Here is a 23867-nt window from a genome sequence, read left to right as displayed (position 1 = left end):
CCTGCGGGCGCTGGGCGGAAGGGATTCCCACTTTTTCAGTGGATGCCCACCTCTCCTGGTGGAGCATTCAGACTGTCAGCGGGCTTTGCGGCATTGTATGTAGAGGATTTTTTTTATTAAGTGTTGTGTCCTTACTAATTGTTTTTCTAACACTTATGTGCTGACAGACATACTTCAGCATTATCTTCTGTTTTTTACTACAAGCCGCAGTGTTCCGCTGACGGTGCCCTTAATTTATGCTGCAAGCTAGCTACGCCTCTTCGTGCTCCCGCCTGCTCTCCTCCCCACCCCACCGTTTTCGCGTTCTGAGTCACATGCCCGCGCTCTCCAACCAGTGCGGCGCAGGGTTTTTTGGCTGGAAGGGGAGGGGTTATTCTGTACTCTGTCAGCTTCCCTCTCGCTGGTAGAGAACACCATAGTACACTGAGCGGTGTACAGAAGTCATACAGCCCTGGAAACTCCTCCTTCTCGTGGGACACAGCACCTAGGGGGTCTGGTAGGATAGCCATTGGGTATAGTTTTTTTGTTTTTGTAAAAGGCACATATGACTTCAAAGGGTAAAGCTCCTAGGACCCCCAACCCCCCTGCCGTTGTAACGCACTTTGCTTGTACGTGGTGCAGTACTAAGTTTCCATGCAGGCAGGCATGTTCAATTCCCTCTACCTAAACCACCACAAGTTTCTCCATCTCCCACGGTTAGTAAGCATATTACATCCCAATGGGCGGCTGCCCTCAACAAGGCGGTAGATAGTCTCGCCCACCCCTCTCAGGCCACGGTGGATGCCTTGCAACGCTTTCCTCAGCAGTTAGAATCCCAATTGTCTGACTCCTCTCAGGCATTACAGTCTATTCAGTCCCCTAAACATTCTTCCCTGGATTGCACTAGTTCCTGTTCTCCCAGTGCATCCTGCAAGCGGGCCAGGAAATCAAGGAGATATCATTCTTCCTCTGATTCCTCTTTGGACAAAAATGCTGCAGGCGTCCTTCATTCTTTTCATTCAAGAGATAAATCTCAACCAGCTTCTTCAGGGGATGTGTCTCTCTCTGATTCGGAGTTTGAGAGTAATAGAAGCGACTCCATTCTTGCTGCGAAGCATCTCATTCAGGCAGTGAGAGATCTACTTAAGATTGCGGATGAACCTGCTGAATCCCCTCCGAATGAGTTGTTGTTGCATCGCCACAGACGACCCCCTCTGGTCTTTTCAGATCATAAGGATTTTGACAAATGGTTTTCTGATGCATGAAAACACCCTGGCCCTTCTATGCCCATGTCCAAGAGTGCGGACTATATGTTTCCTTTCTCTTGATGAGTGTATTGCCAAATGGTCAGCACACCCCAAGCTAGATGCTCACATAGCCTGGCTTTATGAAAATACTAACTTACCAGTTGCAGAGGCTTCTTCCTTAAAGGATCCTGTTGGTGCCAAAGTGGAGTCTATGGCAAAAGCCATTTTCAGTGCGGCCGCAGCTTCAGTCAGACTCTCTTTTGCAGCATATTGGGATAGCTTGGCTAGTATTGAACTAGATACTCAACTACTGGATGCAATTGATTCAGGGGACTCTCAGGTGGCTACTTCCCTGCTTGCTGCACAGCTTTTGCAGATGTCTAAATATATCTGTGACGTCTCCGTCCAAGCTGCCCAAAGGTCGGCTAAGGCCATCGCTAATGCGGTAGCTGTCTGCAGGGCTATTTGGACAAGGAACTGGGATACTGACAGTGCCTCTAGGAGGAAGATTTTCACCCTTGCATTTGCCCAGGATCTCGTTTATCGACCTGACCTGGTCCAACTAATTTCTGAGGCTACAGTAGGAAGGAGCACCTTTCTTCCACAATGTCGTCATAGATGACGCCCAGTTCCTTCAGTCAAAAGATATAGATGGTTTCATCCATTTGGGTACTCGGCCCCACATCAGAGGCAGAATTTACGTGGCACCCATCCCTTCCGAGCGCAGAGTTCTTCCTTCCGGTCTAGAAACTCCTGGCAGCCCCACAACACTCCCACTAAACCTACTCCGGGACAGCGGGCTTCCACAGCCTGAAAATTTGCCCTCACACTCTATTGGGTGGGGGGGGGGCACTCCTTCCAGGAGACATGGCTCAAAAATGTCAGATACCTGGGTACAGGAGGTTGTGTAAACCGGCTACAAAATCGTTTTTTCACCTCCTCCCGGGCATTGAGTTTTCCTATCAACGCCTCCTTAGTGCCCCTCCAGGGCCCAAGCTTTTTTTCAAGCCATTTAAATTCTCCTCCATCAAGGAGTAATTGTCCCAATACCAACTCAAGAACTGTTCAAAGGGTTTCATTCAAACCTTTTCACAGTACAAATCGAAGGACGGTTCTTCTTCGACCCATTTTGGATCTAAAACGTCTCAATCGATATGTGAAGATTCAAAGGTTTTGCATGGAGTCACTGCGATCGGTGGTCGCTTCTTTGGAGGTCGTCGAGCTCCTGTCCTCAATAGACATTTAAGAATGCTTATCTTCATGTTCCCATTGCTCAAGTACATCAGTGTTTCCTGCGCTTTGCAGCAGATTTCCGATCATTTGTGGCCCTTCAGGGTGGCCACGGCTCCAAGGGTCTTCACCAAGGTCATGGCGGTAACTATGGCTCTCCTCAGATCCAGGGGGATATCGGTTATCCCGTACTTAGGCGATCTTCTGGTGAAAGGACCTTCCAAACAGGACAACTTGGACAGCCTCAACATTACACTGGATTGTCTTTGCAGATTTGGATGGCTGATCAACTGCACCAAGTCATGCCTCGCTCATTCTCGGAGAATGGAATTTCTAGGGATGGTTCTGGATACACAGGCAGCCAGGGTATTCTTACCCAGGGACAAAATCTCCACTCTCAGACAGGGAGTGACAGTACTCTGCAGGAATCCTCCTTGCTCCATCCGCTTCTGCATGAAAGTATTGGGGATGATAGTCTCAACCTTCGAGGGTTTACCTTCGCACTTGGTTGGCTTATTTTAGGTGGTGTGAATCACATCCGTTCCACCCCCTCCGTTTTTCCATCCCTCGAATTCTGGCCTTCCTCCAGGTCGGTTTGGGTCAGAGACTCAGATTGGCTACTCTAGAGGGGCAGGTTTCAGTCATATGTGTTCTTTTCCAATTATTTTTGACTTTCCGCGCTCAAATTAAGACTTGCAGGGAGGCGCACATTCTGCTCGTCCTTATCGGTCCCCTCTGGAATCTAGGGATCTCGATCTGGTCCTCTCTGCAGGCTGGTGCTATGTCCGGTGCCATCCTTCCTTCCTAAGGTGGATTCCTCCTTCCATCTTAATGGGGACATTGTCCTTCCTTTGTTTTGCCCTAAACTTTCTCATCCACGTGAACGTGCCTTACATTGCTTGGATGTTGTTAGAGCCCTTCGGGTCTACATTGCAAATAGACTATATAGGTAAATCCTGGCTCAAATGACCACAATGAATATTATTAACAATGAGTGTTTTTCAGGCTGGAGCAGGCTAAAAGTCAGGTGAAATCCAAACACCTAGAAATAAAACAAAATTAAAGTTTTTCACCGCTCGAACAGCACTGAGAAACATAGTCCAACCTGTAGTCTTATAGACAGTTCTGCTCAGTCCGCAAGCAATAGACAATCCACAATCCAGAGAAGGTGTGTGCAGTTGTTATGATTCTTGTAGTCCCACGGAGCTCTACACCGTGTCCCGATGCTCAGGCTCCAGGCAGGATAAATCCTATGACTCCAATAAAGAAAAGGAGAAATAGTGCAATACCCTCTGGTTTTTCTGCAATACGCAAGATTTATTCCATACTTACAGGAAAATAGAAGAATAAAAACATTGGTGATTCAAATAAAATCAATAGCAGCACGTCAAACAAACTCGGCCGACCCTGTGTTTTGCACTTCCGGCTTCCTCTGGGTCTACATTGCAGCTACGAAGTCCTTTCGGAAGTCTGACTCCCTATCTGTTGTTCCAGAGGGTTGGCTGTTAAAAGGGCCTACTCTTCCAGTTCAGTGCTCATTTTACCAGGGCAGTTGCGGCCTCCTGGGTGGTGCGGCATCAGACTCCTGCCCTTCAGGTCTGTAAAGCCGCCGCCTGGTCCTAATTACATACTTTTTTTTAGAGGTTTTACCAGATTCATTCTTTGGCCTCTGCTGACGCCAGTTTGAGTCGGATGGTGTTTCATGTAGCCGTGGTTTAGGCTACTTGCATGGCTATGATTCTTTATCTCACATCCTAAGGGACTGCTTTAGGACATCCGATGGTACTGTGTACCCCAGTGAATACTTTATCGAGAAAGCAGGATTTTTGTACTTACCGGTAAAATCCCTTTAACATTGAATTCATTGGGGACATGGGTCCCGCACTATTTCTTTGTTACGTTTTTGGGCTTCTTGAGGTTACTTTTCTCATTGGAAACATATTGTGTTAAACCTTTTCTACTTTCCTACTGCTCTTGGTACAAACCGCGGAGCTGAGTGTTCAGCAGAGAGCATAGCCACACTTCTTATTTTTTTTTATATATATATTTAGTTTGTGGCAGCGGTCTATACCCATGGTACTGTGTCCCCCAGTAAATTCAACGAGAAAGGGATTTTACTAGTAAATACAAAAATCCTGTTGTTTGTCTGTCTGACAGGTTTACATCTGGATTTTAATTATTTGAGCTTCAGTACTGAAAAGCTTATACTTCTGTATCGTTCAGTGAAACCTCTGAGACAACCATGCAAAATCGCAGTTTAAAAACCCACTGTCTTCTAGAAGGGTCAAAGTACATAAGCATTTTATTAGAAACTAAAATCAGTCAGAAAATTCGGGGTTCACTATATACACATTCAAATACGAAGTCTATGGGCAAACATGTCAAACAGTATGGCATATAGTTGCATATGTTTTATTTTGTTTATATATATATATATATATATATATATATATATATACACCCACGTACACGAAGAAAACAAAGACACCATCTGTATTCAAAACTGAGATGTGAATAAGGCCTCCTACCTTTTTAAAAATGGCCTCAGACTTTATTCGTACTAATAATAACTAAAGTTGTTAAAACTATTTTCATATTCATCCATGCTGATATCCTTTTGATTGTATGCAGGTGTACCCTGCAAATTCAGGTGATGAATACAGTGGAGACCGTGGAAATTACACTTCAAAGCCAGCTAACTCTGTTTACCCTGGTACATTCTACATGCCAGGTAAGAGTTTACATCTCCTCCCAACCTTGCTTCTTTTGTAGTTACACTATTAAAGGGAATGTGTCGCGAATTAAACCTTTTTTTTTTTTGTCGTTATTTATTTCTATTATATTTTTTACGTTTTTTGCAGTATTTATTTTTTTTCTTCCATATGGTGGAAAGTATTAAAAATTAAATAATAATTTGACATGTTTTCCTATGTTGGCCACCAGGGGGAGCACTTCCCAGAATTACAGCAAGGTGAATAAGGCAAAGCAACCTGACTCACAGCTGCTGTAAATGTGGGAGTGAATCTCACCCCCCCCCCCTCCTCCTACAAGCCAGGAAAGGGTGTCTTCACATTGCTAAGCCGTGTCCTGCAGCCATTTTGGGTGTGATTCTGCAGCGGGCAGAAGTTATAGGACACACCAAAAGGCTAAGGGTATGTTCACACGCTTACTAAACAAAGGGAAAACTGCTCTTGATTTTCAGCCATTTTTTTATTAAACTCACGTTTTTTTTACGGCCGTTTTTGGAGCTGTTTTTCTATAAAGTCAATTAAAAACGGCTCCAAAAACGTCCCAAGATGTGATGTGCACTTCATTTTGGCGGGCGTCTTTTTACATGCCGGTTTTGGAAAACGACCACGTAAAAAACGCCCTGTCGGAACAGAACGCCATATTTCCCATTGAAACCAATGGGCAGATGCTTGTAGGCGTTCTGCTTCCGATTTTTCAGCTGAAAACACTGCGTGTGAACATACCCTTAGAATGATGAAAGTGAAGTGAATGACTTTTCAGTTGACCGGTTCACACGCCGTGTATTTGACATTTTTTATTTTTTTTTGCACATGTTACGTGCAAAAAAACACATAAAAAAAAAAACACGCTTGATTTTGCGTGTTAGGGGGTGTGTGTGTGTGTGTGTGCGTGCGTGCGTGCATGCGCTCTCACCGCTGATTCTTCGAAACAGCTGATAAGCGGCTATGAAGTATCAGCGGCGCCCGTGCACACTCCGCTCTGCCACACACACAGGAAAAGTCTTAAAGGGGTCGTCCAGGAAAACATGGCGCCGCTCTGTCCTATTCACTTTAATGGAGGTGAACTGCAATACTAGACACAACCTGAGGACAGGTGCGGTGTCTCCAATCCGGACACCCCTTCTGTCCTGAGATGACCAGACGGGGGAGGCAGGTGTCAGAGCCACCCACCGCCATCACTGCAGACAGAACCACACAACTACGGCATGAGGGCAGGGCTTGTCCTGAGTGCACTGTCTCTTGTTATGGACAGATTTATAGTCACATGAACCCCGTCTGCATCAGAACCGCTAACCTAGGTCCGATCACATGACAGAGGGGGATCACCAAAAACCCTGTGCACCCTCAGCCCGTCCATCCAGCCCTTTCCTGGTTATATCCGCTTCTGGGAAAGCTGGGTGACCACCATTACCCCTCCCACTGGAGTGTGTTTGTGGATGTGACTAATGAACCTCTCACACTCCAGTAGGAAGGGTAATGGTGGTCACCCAGCTTTCCCAGACCCCTGAACGGTAAATCTCTAGTTGTGCTGAGACTGTTTGGGAATGGGACTAATGAACATCCCAGTCTCCGCACAACTAGAAAGATTTACCGGGCTTTCCCAGTACAGTTGCATTATGTGTCCTTCACATGATGCAACGGGGGGGGGGGGGGTCCCGTTAGGGGTGGGGGCCCGTCTGGTGTCACGAGAGCGGTGGTCTGTGAGATAGAGTGGGACAGACAGAGACACACAGCTTACCGGCAGTGCAGCTGGTCTTCATGATGGTGCCTGCTATCTCCCTGCAAACAACTGCTCTGCTGTGTGACTCTGACCTGCGTCTGCGCAGTACAGAGACAGAGAGCAGAAGCAATGGAACGGCTCCCGTTCATTGACTCCTATGCACTGTAGCTGCCGTATTCCATCTCTGTATGTGTCGTTAATCGACACATACAGAGGTGAAAAAAAAAAATGGCAGCCCCCATAGAGAAGTAAAAGAAAGAAACAATAAAAAGTACAACACAAAAACACAAATAAATAAAATTTATTTTAATGACATACTAAAAGCAATATTATATAAAAAAATAAATATTTTCGTGACACCTTACCTTTAATGGTCAAGAGGAGATCACATGCTCTCTGTGGATTTTGCCATGTGAGGGCTTTACTCATTGCAAATAGCAGGAACTTTAGCATTCAGTTTTGATCGTAATGGTTTTTATTTCCTACTAGATGTTTGTTATCTTATTACTGTCATTTGAACATCTCCCAAACCAGGAAAGGCTAATAATGCAGAATAAGAACTGTGTTAAAGTTTACTGTATATTTCTGAGCAACAGGACAGTACCCTTATGTTTAATGTTTTGAGTGTTAATAATAGGTAAATCCAGATTTTTGCTACTATGCTTGGTATCTGTATTTTTTTTTTTACTAGGACCATGTTAAATATACATACACAGTACCTAATAAACATGATCTTGCTTGTGTTAACAGATGGGCTTCATAATTCGTCAGATATTTGGACTCCTTCTGGTGGAATTGGACAGAGCAGTTACAGTTCCATTCTTAGCAGCTCTCAACCTTCTCTTTCCCAGCCTTCAGGTTTCAGTGGCCTGCACCCCCATGAGCGAATGGTAATTAAGTGTAAAGTTAGGCTATATTCACACGACAGTGGAAAAAAAATGTCCATTAAAAACTGATCAACTGTCAGTTTTTCATGGCCATTTTTGCATCAGTGTGTCTCCAAATTTTCATCCATTTCCAGTCCGTCTGTCCGTTTTTAATGGCCAATTGACATTCGTTTTACATCAGTTTTGCACCAGTTTTTCATGGCCGTTAAAAAAAAAAAAATGAATTTCATTGGTCAGGCTTTTTTTTTGTCCCAGCCCCCTGAAAACACCCAAAGGAAGTCACATTTTCGCCTAGACACTATTTACAGCCCCCCTGTATATGATGCCACACACCTCCCTGTATATGATGCCACGCACCTCCCTGTATATGATGCCACGCACCTCCCTGTATATGATGCCACGCACCTCCCTGTATATGATGCCACGCACCTCCCTGTATATGATGCCACGCACCTCCCTGTATATGATGCCACGCACCTCCCTGTATATGATGCCACGCACCTCCCTGTATATGATGCCACGCACCTCCCTGTATATGATGCCACGCACCTCCCTGTATATGATGCCACGCACCTCCCTGTATATGATGCCACGCACCTCCCTGTATATGATGCCACGCACCTCCCTGTATATGATGCCACGCACCTCCCTGTATATGATGCCACGCACCTCCCTGTATATGATGCCACGCACCTCCCTGTATATGATGCCACGCACCTCCCTGTATATGATGCCACGCACCTCCCTGTATATGATGCCACGCACCTCCGATGTAGATGATGCCACGCACCTCCGATGTAGATGATGCCACGCACCTCCGATGTAGATGATGCCACGCACCTCCGATGTAGATGATGCCACGCACCTCCGATGTAGATGATGCCACACACCTCCGATGTAGATGATGCCACACACCTCCGATGTAGATGATGCCACACACCTCCGATGTAGATGATGCCACACACCTCCGATGTAGATGATGCCACACACCTCCCTGTAGATGATGCCACACACCTCCCTGTAGATGATGCCACACACCTCCCTGTAGATGATGCCACACACCTCCCTGTAGATGATGCCACACACCTCCCTGTAGATGATGCCACACACCTCCCTGTAGATGATGCCACACACCTCCCTGTAGATGATGCCACACACCTCCCTGTAGATGATGCCACACACCTCCCTGTAGATGATGCCACACACCTCCCTGTAGATGATGCCACACACCTCCCTGTAGATGATGCCACACACCTCCCTGTAGATGATGCCACACACCTCCCTGTAGATGATGCCACACACCTCCCTGTAGATGATGCCACACACCTCCCTGTAGATGATGCCACACACCTCCCTGTAGATGATGCCACACACCTCCCTGTAGATGATGCCACACACCTCCCTGTAGATGATGCCACACACCTCCCTGTAGATGATGCCACACACCTCCCTGTAGATGACGCCACACACCTCCGATGTAGATGACGCCACACACCTCCGATGTAGATGACGCCACACACCTCCGATGTAGATGACGCCACACACCTCCGATGTAGATGACGCCACACACCTCCGATGTAGATGACGCCACACACCTCCGATGTAGATGACGCCACACACCTCCGATGTAGATGACGCCACACACCTCCGATGTAGATGACGCCACACACCTCCGATGTAGATGACGCCACACACCTCCGATGTAGATGACGCCACACACCTCCGATGTAGATGACGCCACACACCTCCGATGTAGATGACGCCACACACCTCCGATGTAGATGACGCCACACACCTCCGATGTAGATGACGCCACACACCTCCGATGTAGATGACGCCACACACCTCCGATGTAGATGACGCCACACACCTCCGATGTAGATGACGCCACACACCTCCGATGTAGATGACGCCACACACCTCCGATGTAGATGACGCCACACACCTCCGATGTAGATGACGCCACACACCTCCGATGTAGATGACGCCACACACCTCCGATGTAGATGACGCCACACACCTCCGATGTAGATGACGCCACACACCTCCGATGTAGATGACGCCACACACCTCCGATGTAGATGACGCCACACACCTCCGATGTAGATGACGCCACACACCTCCGATGTAGATGACGCCACACACCTCCGATGTAGATGACGCCACACACCTCCCTGTAGATGATGCCACACACCTCCCTGTAGATGATGCCACACACCTCCGATGTAGATGACGCCACACACCTCCGATGTAGATGACGCCACACACCTCCGATGTAGATGACGCCACACACCTCCGATGTAGATGACGCCACACACCTCCGATGTAGATGACGCCACACACCTCCGATGTAGATGACGCCACACACCTCCGATGTAGATGACGCCACACACCTCCGATGTAGATGACGCCACACACCTCCGATGTAGATGACGCCACACACCTCCGATGTAGATGACGCCACACACCTCCGATGTAGATGACGCCACACACCTCCGATGTAGATGACGCCACACACCTCCGATGTAGATGACGCCACACACCTCCGATGTAGATGACGCCACACACCTCCGATGTAGATGACGCCACACACCTCCGATGTAGATGACGCCACACACCTCCGATGTAGATGACGCCACACACCTCCGATGTAGATGACGCCACACACCTCCGATGTAGATGACGCCACACATACTCACCGATGCAGCGCTGTCTTCTTCAGGTCACTCGTCTTCACGGGATCTGCGGCGACGCGATGACACTCACTGATGCAGCTAGTCTTCACACGTGGTCTCTCGTCTTCATGGGATCTGCAAATGAAGTCATCGCGCCGCCTTCGCAGAACCCGTGAAAACAAGAGAGTACACCTGAAGAGGTCGGCGCTGCATCGGTGAGTGTCATCAAGCCGCCGATAGCCAGCAACTAGTAGTTCCCTTGCCAATCCCCATGACACAGATCTGTTTTTAACCCCTTAGTGACCAACAATACGCCTTTTCACGTTCGTCACTAAGGGGCCTTAGGCTAGGCTGACGCCTTTTCACGTGAGCCTAGTCTAAGTCCTGCACGGGTCCCCGTGTCTGAAGACAGCTGGACTCCTGCTCCAAAGCACGCGGTCGAAGTTTACGCCAATCGCGGCCGTTTAGCCCGTTAAATGCCGCCGTCAATAGCGACCGCGGCATTTAACTTGTTAACAGAGGGAGTGAGCTCCCTCTGTCACCCATCAGCGGCCCGCAAATGCAATCGCGGGTCTCCGATGGGGTGTCATGGCAGCCGGGGGCTTGATAAAAGCCCCCAGGTCTGCCCTGGACATATGCCTGTTAGGACGCGCCGGAGGCACGTCCTAACAGATTGCCTGTCAGATTTACACTGACTGGCAATAATGCTCTGGTATACGAAGTATACCAAAGCATTACAGCAGCGATCTCAAGATCGCACAGTAAAGTCCCCTAGTGGGACTAGTGAAATAAGTCATAAATGTGAAAAAAAGCTTATTAATAAAAATTACAGTAAAAAAATAAATCCATTGTTTTCTATAAAAAGTGGTTTTATTTAGTAAAAGTGTAAAAAATTAATAAAAGTACACATATATGGTATCGCCGCGACCGTAATGACTCCATTAATAAAGTTAATATGTAATTTAAACCGCAAGATGAACACCGTAAAAAAAAACGCAAAAAACAATGGCGAAATTGCAATTTTTTTCCATTGCCCCCCAAAAAAGTCATAATAAAAATGAATCAAAAAGTCCCATACACCCCAAAACAGTACCAATCAAAACTACGTCTCGTCCCGCAGAAAACAAGTCCAAAAAATCACTACATTGATGGAAAAATAAAAAAGTTACGGCTCTTGGAATGCAACGATGCAAAAAACAAATTATTTTAGTTCAAAAGTGTTTTTATTGTGCAAAAGTCGTAAAACATAAAAAACCTCTACATATGTGTTATCGCCGTAATCGTACCGACCCATAGAATAAAGGTAACCTGTTATTTACGCCGCACAGTGAACGGCGTCAATTTAAAACCGCATAGAACAATGGCAGAATTTCATTTTTTTTTTATAATCCCCCCCCCCCAAAAAAAGTTAATAAAAGTTAATAAAAAATTATATGTACCCTAAAATGGTGCTATTAAAAAGTACAACTAATCCCGCAAAAAACAAGTCCTCATACAGCTATGTAGACGAAAAAATAAAAACGTTATAGCTCTTTGAATGCGACTATAGAAAAACAAATAAAATACTTGGTCATTAGGGCCTAATATGGGCTGGTCACTAAGGGGTTAACGGTTGTTACATGTATTGACAGCCTTTAAAAACGTATCCATTGATTTCTATGGGGGCCGTCGGGCCGTGAAAACTGCCAAAAATAGGACAGGTTCTATGTTTTTGACGGCCATTATTCACGGGCCGTTAAAATAAAGCCATGGGAATACACCCATAGAACATCATTATTCTGAAAACGGCCGTGTGACTGTAGTCACACGGACGTTTTGCACTGTCGTGTGAAGGCCTTGGTGTGTTAACGTGTTTTTTTTTTATTAAGGATTTTGAGACTGAAATATACAAGGCTTTCACCATGTATTAAAGGACTAATGTATTATTAATAAATAGTTCTACATGCCGTGCATCTGTCCTTCACTTCTCTGTAGCACGCTTAGCAGCAGAAGGTTAACTTAATGTATATTACAAAGTGTGAGCACTTTATATGTTCTAACTTTTTAGGCCGAACCAATATTGGGTAGCTATCCGCTATTTATTAACCATTAAAAAAAAATTAGCTGAAGATATTTTGGATAACGTTGACCTTTTTTGTATATGCAGTGTAAGGCCCAGTTCACATGGAGTTTTTTGGCGCTGTTTTTGACACGGAACTGCGCCAAATAACACTCGCAGGAAATAAAAAGCGTCATTTCTTCCTGCATTTCACTCTCTGGCATCCTGTTGAATTCAATGGGAGGCAGAGAAAGCGTTCTTCACTGCGTTTTATGCCCACGGTGCTCAATGGCTGCGGCCAAAAAAACACAGCGAAAAATGCCTCAGGGGAAGTGCAGGCGGGTCAAAATCTGCCTTTGAGGCATATTTTTCTGCATGCAAAAAACTCTATGGGGAACATACCCGAACAGTTTTTTTCTTTCCTGTTCTTCTCAGGGTTTCCAGATGCATTCCAGTGAGGTGAACCCTGCTGTTTCCTCAAGTTTTCCTTCTGCTTCTGCACAGTATGGAGTCTCAAGTCACACACCTCCCATCAGTAGTGGGGATACCATCATAGGTATGTATGTATTTAAAACTAAACAATGTCTTTGGGAGAAGTAAAGACATTATTTAAGAATAATCATAACACTTGTGATCCCAATGTGCATCTCCACTAGTAACATTTGGAAAAAGTTTTTAAATTTCAAATGAATAGCACTTGTCTGGTAATTGTATCTCATATCATTAACCCCTTAAAGAGACTCTGTCACCAGATTATAAGTGCCCTATCTCCTACATAATCTGATCGGCGCTGTAATGTAGATAAGTGTGTTTTTATTTTGAAAAACGATCATTTTTGACAAAAAGTTATAAACAATTGTAGATTTATGCTAATTCGTTTCTTAATAGACATCTGTTTTTACTTTTTACCAACTGGGCGTTGTGAAGAGAAGTGTATGACTCTGACCAATCAGCGTCATACACTTCTCATTGTTCCAGCCCAGCTTCTTTCACTGCACAATCACACTGTGTACAATCATGCTGTGCAGTGAAAGAAGCTGGGCTGGAACAATGAGAAGTGTATGACACTGATTGGCAGGGGCGCAGCTAAAGGCTCATGGGCCCCGATGCAAAAGTTCTTATTGCCCCCCCCCCCTGCAAAGTTTGGGTAAACTATGGGTAGGATTAGATACAGTGGCTCAGCAGACAGTATCACACATGATTGGATTAGATACACAGCTCCGCAGACAGTATCACACATGATAGGATTAGATCTAGGGCCCAGCTCGCTGACATTGCGGCTCCAGCGCTGGACCCAGGAAAGGCAAGAATAATAATTGTTTTGCTTTTTTATGTGTTACTAATTATTTTCTTGTGTTTTTTTACAGGTTTGATCGTTGGACTACGTCGGACTTGAGGACTGTTTCAATGACAGCGTTTTTTTATTCTCAATAAAATGGTTAATGAGGGTTGTGTTTTTTTTTTTTTTTATTTCAATAAACTATTTTTTCTATGTCCTTGTATTTTTTTTAAACTTTATTACTGCCTTAGTAATAGCTGCTGGCTGATTTACAACCTCCATTACGAAGGCGGGGCTTAATGTTATGCTGGTGCAGAGGCTAACACTAACCCCAATTATTACCCCGGTACCCACCGCCACCAGGGGTGCCGGGAAGGGCCGGGTACGATCGATCCAGTACCCGACCATCTGTAGTGATGGCTGGCACCGGGGCGGCCGCAGGCTGGTATAAGGCTGGGGAAGGCCAAAAACAGCAGTCCTACCCACCCTGATAATGCTAGGCTGCTGCTGCTATGTTGTATCTGGCTGGTTATGAAAATTGGGGGGGCGGGCCCCCACATCATTCTTTCCAATTATTTTTATTTTATTAAAATGACGTGGGGTCTCCCCATTTTTCATAACCAGCCAGATACAATAAAGCAGCAGCCTAGCATTACCAGGGTGGGAAGGCCTGCTGTTTCTGGCCTGTCCCAGCCTGATAAGCCGCCCCGTTGGCCGACCATCGATACAGATGGTTAGGTACTGGATCCTAACCGGCTCTTCCCAACACCCCTGGTGGCGGTGGGTACCGGGGTAATAATGGGGGTTAGTGTTCGCCTCTGCATCGGCTAACACTAAGCCCTGCCTTAGTAATGGATGCTGTCACTCAGCCAGCGGCCATTACTAAGGCGGTAGTAATATAGTTTAAAAAAAAAAAAACACAAAGATCTAGAAAAAATATTTCATTGAAATAAAAAAAAAAACGCACAACCCTCATTAACCATTTTATTGATGATAAAAAAAGCCGTCATCTAAGTAGTCCTTGAATCCGACGTAGTCCAACGACCGAACCTGTAAAAAAACCACTCACAACAAAAACGATTAGTAACACACGTGGTAGGCTTAGATGCAGGGCCCATGTGTGATACTGTCTGTCAAGGTAGGCTTAGATACAGGGTCCAGCAGACCATTTCACATATGGGCCCTGTATATAAGCTTTCCATGAGGTTATGTAAGATGCTTAGATACAGGACCCCAGCAGACAGTAATGTTATACAGTATAAGATTGCGGCCTGCTGGGGCCCTGTATATAAGCCTACCGTGTAGTAAGCTTATATACAGGGCCCATCAGACAGGATCACACATGGGCCATTTATCTAAGCCTACCATGTGATTGGCTTAGATACAGGGCCCAGCAGATATCATCACACAATCTGTGATCCTGTCTCATGGGCCCTCTAAGCCTGCTACATTGTAGGCTTAAAGGGGTTGTCCAGTCCCTAAACATTGATGGCCTATCCTTAGGATAGGCCATCAATAGCTGATGGTTCGGAGTCCGTCACCCGGGACCCGCCAATCAGCGGTTTTGAAGGGGCCGCAGCGTTCGTACGACAGCTGCTTCCCCTTAATTTCACTTATTCGCTCACACTGAATCGCTGACACGGATTCACAGTGTGAACAAGTGACTGGAATGAAGGGGGAGTAGCTGTAGTACGAGCACTGCGGCCCCTTCAAAACATCTGATTGGCTGGTCCCAGGAGACGGACCCCGCCAATCAACTTCAACAGACAGGGATATTAATCTTACCCTCCTCTTCTACCGCAGCGGATGTCCTGACTCTATCCGGGATCAGGATGCTGTGCGTGGCGCATAGCGTTGTGACCTCATGCGCTGCGCACAGCGCTGTGACGTCAGGACCTCCGCTACGCTCCGGAAGCAGGGAGGGAAGTACTGTAGTTACTATAGTAACGGGCCCGCGGCCCCAGTTACTATAGTAACTTTTTATTGATGTGCGGGGGGCCGCGGGCCCCCTGGCTTTGGGGCCCGGTCGCAATTGCGACCGCTGCGACCCCTATAGCTACGCCACTGCTGATTGGTCAGCGTCATACACTTCTCTTTACAACGCCCAGTTGGTAAAAAGTAAAAACACACCCAGTTGACTATTAAGAAACAAATTAGCATAAATCTAAAATTGTTCATAACTTTGTAAAAAAATGATCGTTTTTCAAAATAAAAAACACAGTTGTTATCTACATTACAGCGCCGATCAGATTATGTAGGAGATAGGGCACTTATAATGTGGCGACAGAGCCTCTTTAATGACAAGCTACATTATTCAGTTTTTACCTCTCTGCATTTCAACAGCCATAACTTTTTTTTATTTTTTCATTGATGAGGCCTTGTTTTATGCGGGAGAAACTGTATTATTTTTTTTCACACTTTGGAGGTAGAAAAAAAATGTTTTTTACGGCGTGAATGTAGGAGAAAGGGATTCTCCGCATCATTTTTCTTGTTTGCTTTTTATTCCGTTCCCGTTTCACGTTAAATAACCCATTAGATTAATTCTTCAGGTTATTACGGTCGTTTAGATACCTAATATCTGTAAGTTTTTTGTTTTATTTAGTGTAGGGGCAATAAAATATATTTTATGCAAAATAATGACTTTTTTTGGCCTTTTTTTATTATTTATTTTTTGTTACTTTTTTTTTAATCCCATTAAGGGGTTAGTTTATAATTTAATTTTTTACTTGTAATGTATTAGCATACTCCTGTATGCTAATACATTACACTGTGTCACTATGACACAGGCTGCTGATCGGGCAGCACATAGTGTGCCCTAACAGCAGGCAAACTGAACAGACAGCCCTGGGGTCCTTTCTAGGTTCTAGGTCTGGATTCCAGCGACGCGATCATAGAAGAGAGTTCCCTTCGATCTTGCGGCAGTCACGGACCGCGGCGATCAAAGGGTTAAACAGCTGGGGTCCGAATGTTTTCTGACTTCAGCTGTCTTCTCGAAGATCAGGAGCAGTTAGATACACAGGAGCTTTCATCAGCCTCTTCTACAGCGATGTCAAAAGACGTCGCTGTAAGCTAAGCACTTGCACCGCCTGACGTCAAAAGACGGTGGGCAGTCGTTAAGGGATTAAGGAGCAGATCTATTGCTGAATCTATTGCTTCCGAACCAATTTTTTTTAACAGATGAGCACCGATGTGTTCATTTATAAACTCGCCTTCTTGTTTAGTACAGTCTTTCCTAGACTTTACGGCGTTCCAGTCCTAATCGTGGCAGCTGATATAGACCCGACACGTCCATCAGCAGCCTCCATTGAAAAAACTATGCACAGCAATGCCTGGTTTCCCATGCACAGTGTTTTTCAATAAAGACTGCTGATGGGCGTGTTGGCTCACCTGTCCCTTTATCAGCGACCATGATTCGGAATGAAGCCGGAAAATGTATGTCTATGCATGGGTTTTCGGGGCAGATATTCACTTCAAGGTTTCATGTGAGCACCACAAGATATAACATTTGATCCAAATTCTTGGACTATTAAGCCAGTACTGAAAATGTGACACATTTGGAAGGAAAGCCGAAGACATTTTTATAACTTTCCATGACAGTGCTTGTGTGTTTTTTTTGTCTGATTTAAATACAAAAATACATAAATTCCAAAATTTTTATTTTACCTGTAGGCAACAGAGGCTCTGCAACTGGGAGCTCAGGGGATGCACTAGGAAAAGCATTAGCTTCTGTAAGTGTGTTTTGTTTTGTTTTGTTTTTATAATATAAAGTACTTCATTATAGTATTTCGTTTTGTATAGGCACTGAATTATGCACATATTGATGGGATATTATTGATATGAGTATTGTACGAGCACACTGGTTGAAAGATGCATATCTTGTTAACTTTTGTCTTTTTATTGGTAGATTTATTCTCCAGATCATTCCAGTGCAAACTTTTCCTCCAGTCCGTCTACACCTGTGGGGTCACCTCAGGGACTAACGGGTATGTAATCAAGGAGTTGGTTTTTATTTCTACATGCAGAATAGTGTTGCTAAACAGACGTGTCACCAAAGCATAATTGACCTAAGTACACATCAGAAGATCTCTAAGGCTGGGTTCACACGACAGGGTCCCGCCCGAGCCCGAGTGTCGGCCGATAAAATCGGCCATTTTGCATGGCCGGTTTGCATAAAGTTTTACATCCGTTCCGGGCCGGGCAGATCTGGACAGTGACATCAGCGGCAACTCCTGAAGGGGAAACCCCATGTGTTTGGGGATTCCGCTTCAGGAGTTTCCCCTGATGTCACTGCCCAGATATGGACAGAGACATCAAGCGCTCTGTCCAGGAGCGGAATCCCCGAAAACACAGGGATTCCGCTTCTTCAAGGAGCTAAAGTGGGGCTAGCACATAGCAGAGCGGGGAGATACCTCCCTGCTCTGCTATAGTGGCGTCGCTACAGCCGCCATGGAAGGTGTCGCCGGGCCAGGGCGCTTTTAAAACAAGCAGGGGAAGGGAGCCAGCGCAGTGCTCCCTTCCACCTGCTGTACACCCCGGCCCTGCCACACAGTGTACAGCGTACAGCCATTAGTCCGAATGGCATCAACTCCTCCTCACATGCACTCTGCGCTGTGAGGAGGAGGAGATAGAGCGCAAGCGACGGAAAACCCGGCCATCACTCGGGACACATTCCGGTGATGGCCGTGTATTACCCGGCCCCATAGACTTCTATGGGGGTACCCGGCCGAAAATAGAGCATGTCCTATTTTTTGACGGACGGTTTTCCCGGCCGTCAAAAAATCGGTCATGTGAATAGCCCCATTAGGGGGTCTATTATTCCTAATGCAGCCGGGTGCCGGCCGATTTATGAACGGCCGGCACCCGGTCAGGAAACCCTGTCGTGTCTATGTGGCCGGGTAATACACGGCCATCACCGGAATGTGTCCCGAGAGCCATAACTTTATCATTTTTTCAGACAATAGAGTGGTGTGAGGGCTTATTTTTTGCGGTGGGAGTTGTAGTTTCTATTGCCATATATTTTGGGGTGGAATTGGAAAAAACTGCAATTCCTTCATTGTTCTTTGGGTTTCGCTTTTACGTCTCTCACCGTGCTGGTAAAAACGACAATTTAACTTATGCTGCGGCTCAATACGATTACGGTGATACCAAAATTATGGTTTCACTACTTGTACAAAGAAAAAAACTTTGTTAGGCTATGTTCACACGGGGTATTTTGCCGAGTTTTTTGACGCGGAAACCGCGTCGCAAAACTCGGCAGAAACGGCCCGAGAACGCCTCCCATTGATTTCAATGGGAGGCGTCGGCGTCTTTTTCCCGCGAGCAGTAAAACTGCCTCGCGGGAAAAAGAAGCGACATGCCCTATCTTCGGGCGCTTCCGCCTCCGACCTCCCATTGACTTCAATGGGAGGCAGGAGAAAGCGTATTTCTCGCTGTTTTATGCCCGCGGCGCTCAATGGCCGCGGGCGAAAAACGGCGCGATAATTGCCGCGAAAATCGGCGTGCATGGAGAGGAATATCTGCCTCAAAGTTCCAAACTGAATTTTGAGGCAGATATTCCTCCCCCAAAATACTCCGTGTGAACATAGCCTAAAATAAATAGTTTTGTGTCACCACATTCTGAGAGCCGTAACTTTTTTTTCATTAATTTGAGCTTTATGAAGGACTCTTTTTTTTTTTTTTTTTTTTTCTCGTCAAGGGGCGGGAATGGCTTAAAGCTACACATGAACGCAGTTGTTTACTTCTCTTTCATTAACCCCTTCCCTACACAGCCATTTTTTGGTTTTTACTTCCCACTTTTCCGCCAATTGAGCAGTGTGGGTGCTTGTGTTTTAAGCGGGGCGATTTGTAGTTTTTATTGGTACTATTTAGGGATACAAGACTTTTTGATCACTTTTGATTCCATTTCTTTTACTGTGTTCGGGTAAAGTAGTGTTGTATTGTAATACTTTGGACTGTTAACAGGCGTGGTGATACCAGTTATATTTAAAAAAAAATTACATAACTTTTCTTCTTTTCCCCAGAAGCCATTATAACTTTATAATAGTAAAATCTATTATAAATAGGAGAACAAAGATAGCAGACCTGGAGGTCTTAATTAGGCCCCCAGGCTTCCGTAACAACCATTAGCTTAGATGTCGCAGTCGCTATTGACATACAGCCGACACGTGCAACTTATTAGGCGGGCTCAGTCCGTGAGCCCTCGCCATACTTTCCCTTCTGACCAATGCTGTATTTATATGGCGGATGTCGGGAAGGAATTAAATTTTTTCATCACCTTTATTCATGAGCATTGATCAAGGGTCTATTTATACATGTTCACCGTAATACAAGATCTATCTACATTTTGGATACAACGATTTATGTGTGTTATAATTCCGTTTTGCTATTAGGGGACTATTTACCCCTTATCCCTGCCTCAGGACTTAAGAGCAGAAATATGGCAGACCTGGGGGCCTTCATTAGGCCCCCATGCTACTATGACAACAATCACTTCCCAAGGGGGAGGGAGTAGGGTGCTGGCAAGAAAGCTGATGGAGGGAGGCGCTACCCTCTTTCTAAGTAGTTAAACGTCTGGGATCGGCGTTATCTACGATCCCAGCTATTGCAATTAGGTGTCGGCCGTAACATACGGTCTTCGTGGCTGTATGTTACCAGCCTACACGGGTAACATAGAGCCTTTGTAGTGCGGGCACAGCCTGTGAGTACGTTCCATATCCTTCCTTGGCGGTTGCGACCTACAGAAACCTCACACATTGCCAAGAGGTTAAAGACCAGTCACCATAAAACTTCATATTTTCAGAGGCTTTATTTAACTTTTAAGAAATTAGGAGATACTTTGGGTAATTGTAGTGCAAACCTTATTCCTATAGGTAACAAGTATAAACGACTCAAATTAAACCCCACATGGCTTACACCTTCTGTAAAAAGGGCAATATATGACAAAAAAAAGGCATTTGAAAAATACAAATCTGAGGGAACCGCTGTAGCCTTTGTAAATTATAAAGAGCTTAATAAAATCAGCGAAAATACCAATTGAAAGGTAGGTGGCCAATGATAGAAAAACAAATCCCAAAAAATTCTTCAAGTAATGGAAATGGAAAATTTAGGGCCCCTAAATAATGGTAATGGGGAGTAGGTCACAGGGGATCAAGAGAAGGCAGAGTTACTAATATGGTACTTTAGCTCTGTATAAACAACATAAGAAAGAGCAGCTGATGTAGCCAGTGCTCTGAATATATCAGTTGATATACTGAGTTGGCTGAATGTAGATATGGTCTAAGCTAAGTTAAATAAAAATAAATGTACACAAGGCCCCGGGACCAGATGGGTTACACCCTAGAGTTCTTAAAGAGCTTAGTTCAGTTATTTCTGTCCCCCTCTTCATAATATTTAGAGATTCTCTAGTGACTAGTATAGTACCAAGGGACTGGCGCAGGGCAAATGTGACTATTTTCAAAAAGGGGTTCTAGGTCTTCCCCGGGTAATTAAAGACCAGTAGGCTTAACATCCATCGTGGGGGAAATGTTTGAGGGACTATATACAGAATTATGTGACAAAAATAGTATTATAAGTGAGTCAGCACAGAGTTTATAAGGACCGAGTTTGTCAAACCAACCTGATTTGTTTTTATGAAGAGGTGAGCAGAAGCTTAGACAGAGGGGCTGCTGTGGATATAGTGTTTTTTGACTTTGCAAAGGCATTTGACACTGTCTAGACGTCTAATGGGTAAATTAAGGACTAGGTTTAGAAAGTATACTTTGTAATTGGATTGAGAATTGGCTCAAGGACCATATCCAGAGAGTTGTGGTTAATGATTCCTACTCTGAATGGTCCCCGGTTATAAGTGGTGTACCCCATGGTTCAGTGCTGGGACCACTATTATTCAGTTTATTTATTAATGATTTAGGGGATGGGATTAATAGCACTATTGTTCTATTTTTGCAGATGACCCCAAGCTATGTAGTATTGTTCAGTCTATGGAAGACGTTCGTAAATTGATTTGAACACACTAAGTGTTTGGGCGTCCACTTGGCAAATTAAGTTTAATGTAGATAAATGTAAAGTACCATAAATCTGGGTACCAACAACCTGCATGCATCATATGTCCTAGGGGGAGCTACACTGGGGAGTCACTTTTTGAGAACGATCTGGGTGTACTTGTAAATCATAAACTAAATAACAGCATGCAATGTCAATCAGCTGCTCCTAAGGCCAGCAAGATATTGTCCTCTATTAAAAGAGACATGGACTCGCGGGACAGGGATATAATATTGCCACTTTAAAAAGCATTAGTGAGGCCTCATCTAGAATATGCAGTTCAATTCTGGGCTCCAGTTCATAGAAAGGATGCCCTGGAGTAGGAAAAAATACAAAGAAGAGCAACAAAGCTAATAAGGGGCATGGAGAATCTAAGTTATGAGGAAAGATTAAAAGAATTAAACCTATTTAGCCTTGAAAAAAGACGACTGTGGGGGGACATGATTAACTTATATAAATATATTAATGACACATATAAAAAATATGGTGACATCCTGTTCCATGTAAAACTCCCTCAAAAAACAAGGGGGCACTCCCTCCGTCTGGAGAAAAAAAGGTTCAATTTGCAAAGGCGACAAGCATTTTTACTATGAGAACTGTGAATCTATGGAACAGTCTACCCCAGGAGCTGGTCACAGCAGGGACAGTAGTTGGCTTTAAAAAAGGGTTAGATAATTTCCTAGAACAAAAAAAATATTCACTCCTATGTGTAGAAATTTTTCCCTTCCGTTTTCCCATCCCTTGGTTAAACTTGATGTACATGTCTTTTTTTTCTACCGTACTAACTGTAACTTTCCAAATGTACTTACTAATATTATAGGGGTACATAAGGAACTGAGTAAAGCTATGCAATTTTAATTTCTCTGACCAAATTATTTTTGTATTTTCATGTTCTCTTTAGGAACAGGACAGTGGCCTAGAGCTACTGGCCCTGGAGCGCTGTCACCTAGTTATGAGGGAACACTACACACATTAGTAAGTAGATAGATTGTTGCATTCAACTAATGCAGTTCAGTAAGTTAAAAAAAAAAACTGACACACTTCTGTACCCTGTTTTCCCCCACCTACAGCAGAACAAAATGGAAGATCGTCTTGATGAAGCCATACATGTGTTAAGGAGTCATGCCGTAGGGCAGACTGGGAACCATGAAGATCTTCATACACTCTTGGGAACAGCTGCAGGAGTACTTGGAGCTAACTTTCCTGCTGCAGTTCTCTCCTTGGCAAATAGACACTCTATGGTAAGTATTTGTAGACATTGCCCTTAAAAACTACCATCCTCAACATTGAAATTGCAACACCAACGAGGGCAAGCTGTAAGGTTATACAAATCAAGGAAGTAGTAGGTGTCGCTAAGATCTGCAAATGATCACATTTTCAAGCACCTATCTCCAATCTGTGGCATGTGGGAGGGGCATAAAAGCCAGATTGAATGTAAAGTCTTTTAAACCCCATGAAACCTCAAAAATCTGATCAAGTGGGGTGGGATGATTGTGCGATGCCTCTGGTTCGTCGACGTGCCAGTTATCGCCACTTGTCGCAAATGGAGAGGGACAGCATATTTGAACTGAGAAGCCTTAATTTATCACTCCGGCAGTATGTTACGTACTTTGGCCGAGATGTCAGCACTGTTCAACGTTGCGTGTCCCGGAGGTTCAGAGAACAACAACAAACCGTAATGACCGCAAGAGGTGCGCGGAGGCGAACATCTGCACGGACGAATAGTCTGATTGGAAGAATGGCGCGGAGTGATCCATTCTGTACTGCAAGTGTAATTGGAAATCACATTCCAAGCCTAGGGCGGCAAGCAGTGTCGCCACAAATCATCAGAAGGCGTTTGCACTTCATTGTGCTACGAGCCGGGCGTCCAGATACAGGTGTTCCATTGACCACACACCACCACTCTCAATGGCTATCATGGTGCAAGATGGCAATGGAGGCTAGAATAGAGGTCTATCCTCTTCAGTGATGAGTCACACTTTTGTTTCGGACGCAATCATAGCCGGAGATTGTTCTGGAGATCAC

General features: G+C 45.0%; 1 protein-coding gene across 8 annotated transcripts in view; it reads left to right on the top strand.

Moving 5' to 3' along the window:
- TCF3 (transcription factor 3) overlaps window positions 1-23867 on the top strand; it is a 247019-nt gene that overhangs the window by 188373 nt on the left and 34779 nt on the right. For 6 of the 8 annotated variants that reach the window (XM_075863682.1, XM_075863689.1, XM_075863678.1 and 3 more), the window contains 7 exons: window positions 5088-5187; window positions 7677-7816; window positions 12962-13082; window positions 17475-17533; window positions 17710-17788; window positions 22744-22817; window positions 22913-23083. In XM_075863682.1, the coding sequence (XP_075719797.1) occupies window positions 5088-5187; window positions 7677-7816; window positions 12962-13082; window positions 17475-17533; window positions 17710-17788; window positions 22744-22817; window positions 22913-23083 (744 nt within the window). The remainder of the gene's footprint in view (window positions 1-5087; window positions 5188-7676; window positions 7817-12961; window positions 13083-17474; window positions 17534-17709; window positions 17789-22743; window positions 22818-22912; window positions 23084-23867) is intronic. The other 2 variants (XM_075863694.1, XM_075863675.1) reach the window with 1 other exon arrangement.

This window comes from Rhinoderma darwinii, chromosome 1, assembly GCF_050947455.1.
Source record: "Rhinoderma darwinii isolate aRhiDar2 chromosome 1, aRhiDar2.hap1, whole genome shotgun sequence".
In the NCBI taxonomy this organism is placed as follows: Eukaryota; Metazoa; Chordata; class Amphibia; order Anura; family Rhinodermatidae; genus Rhinoderma; species Rhinoderma darwinii.
This window is presented reverse-complemented; position numbering and strand designations above follow the sequence as displayed.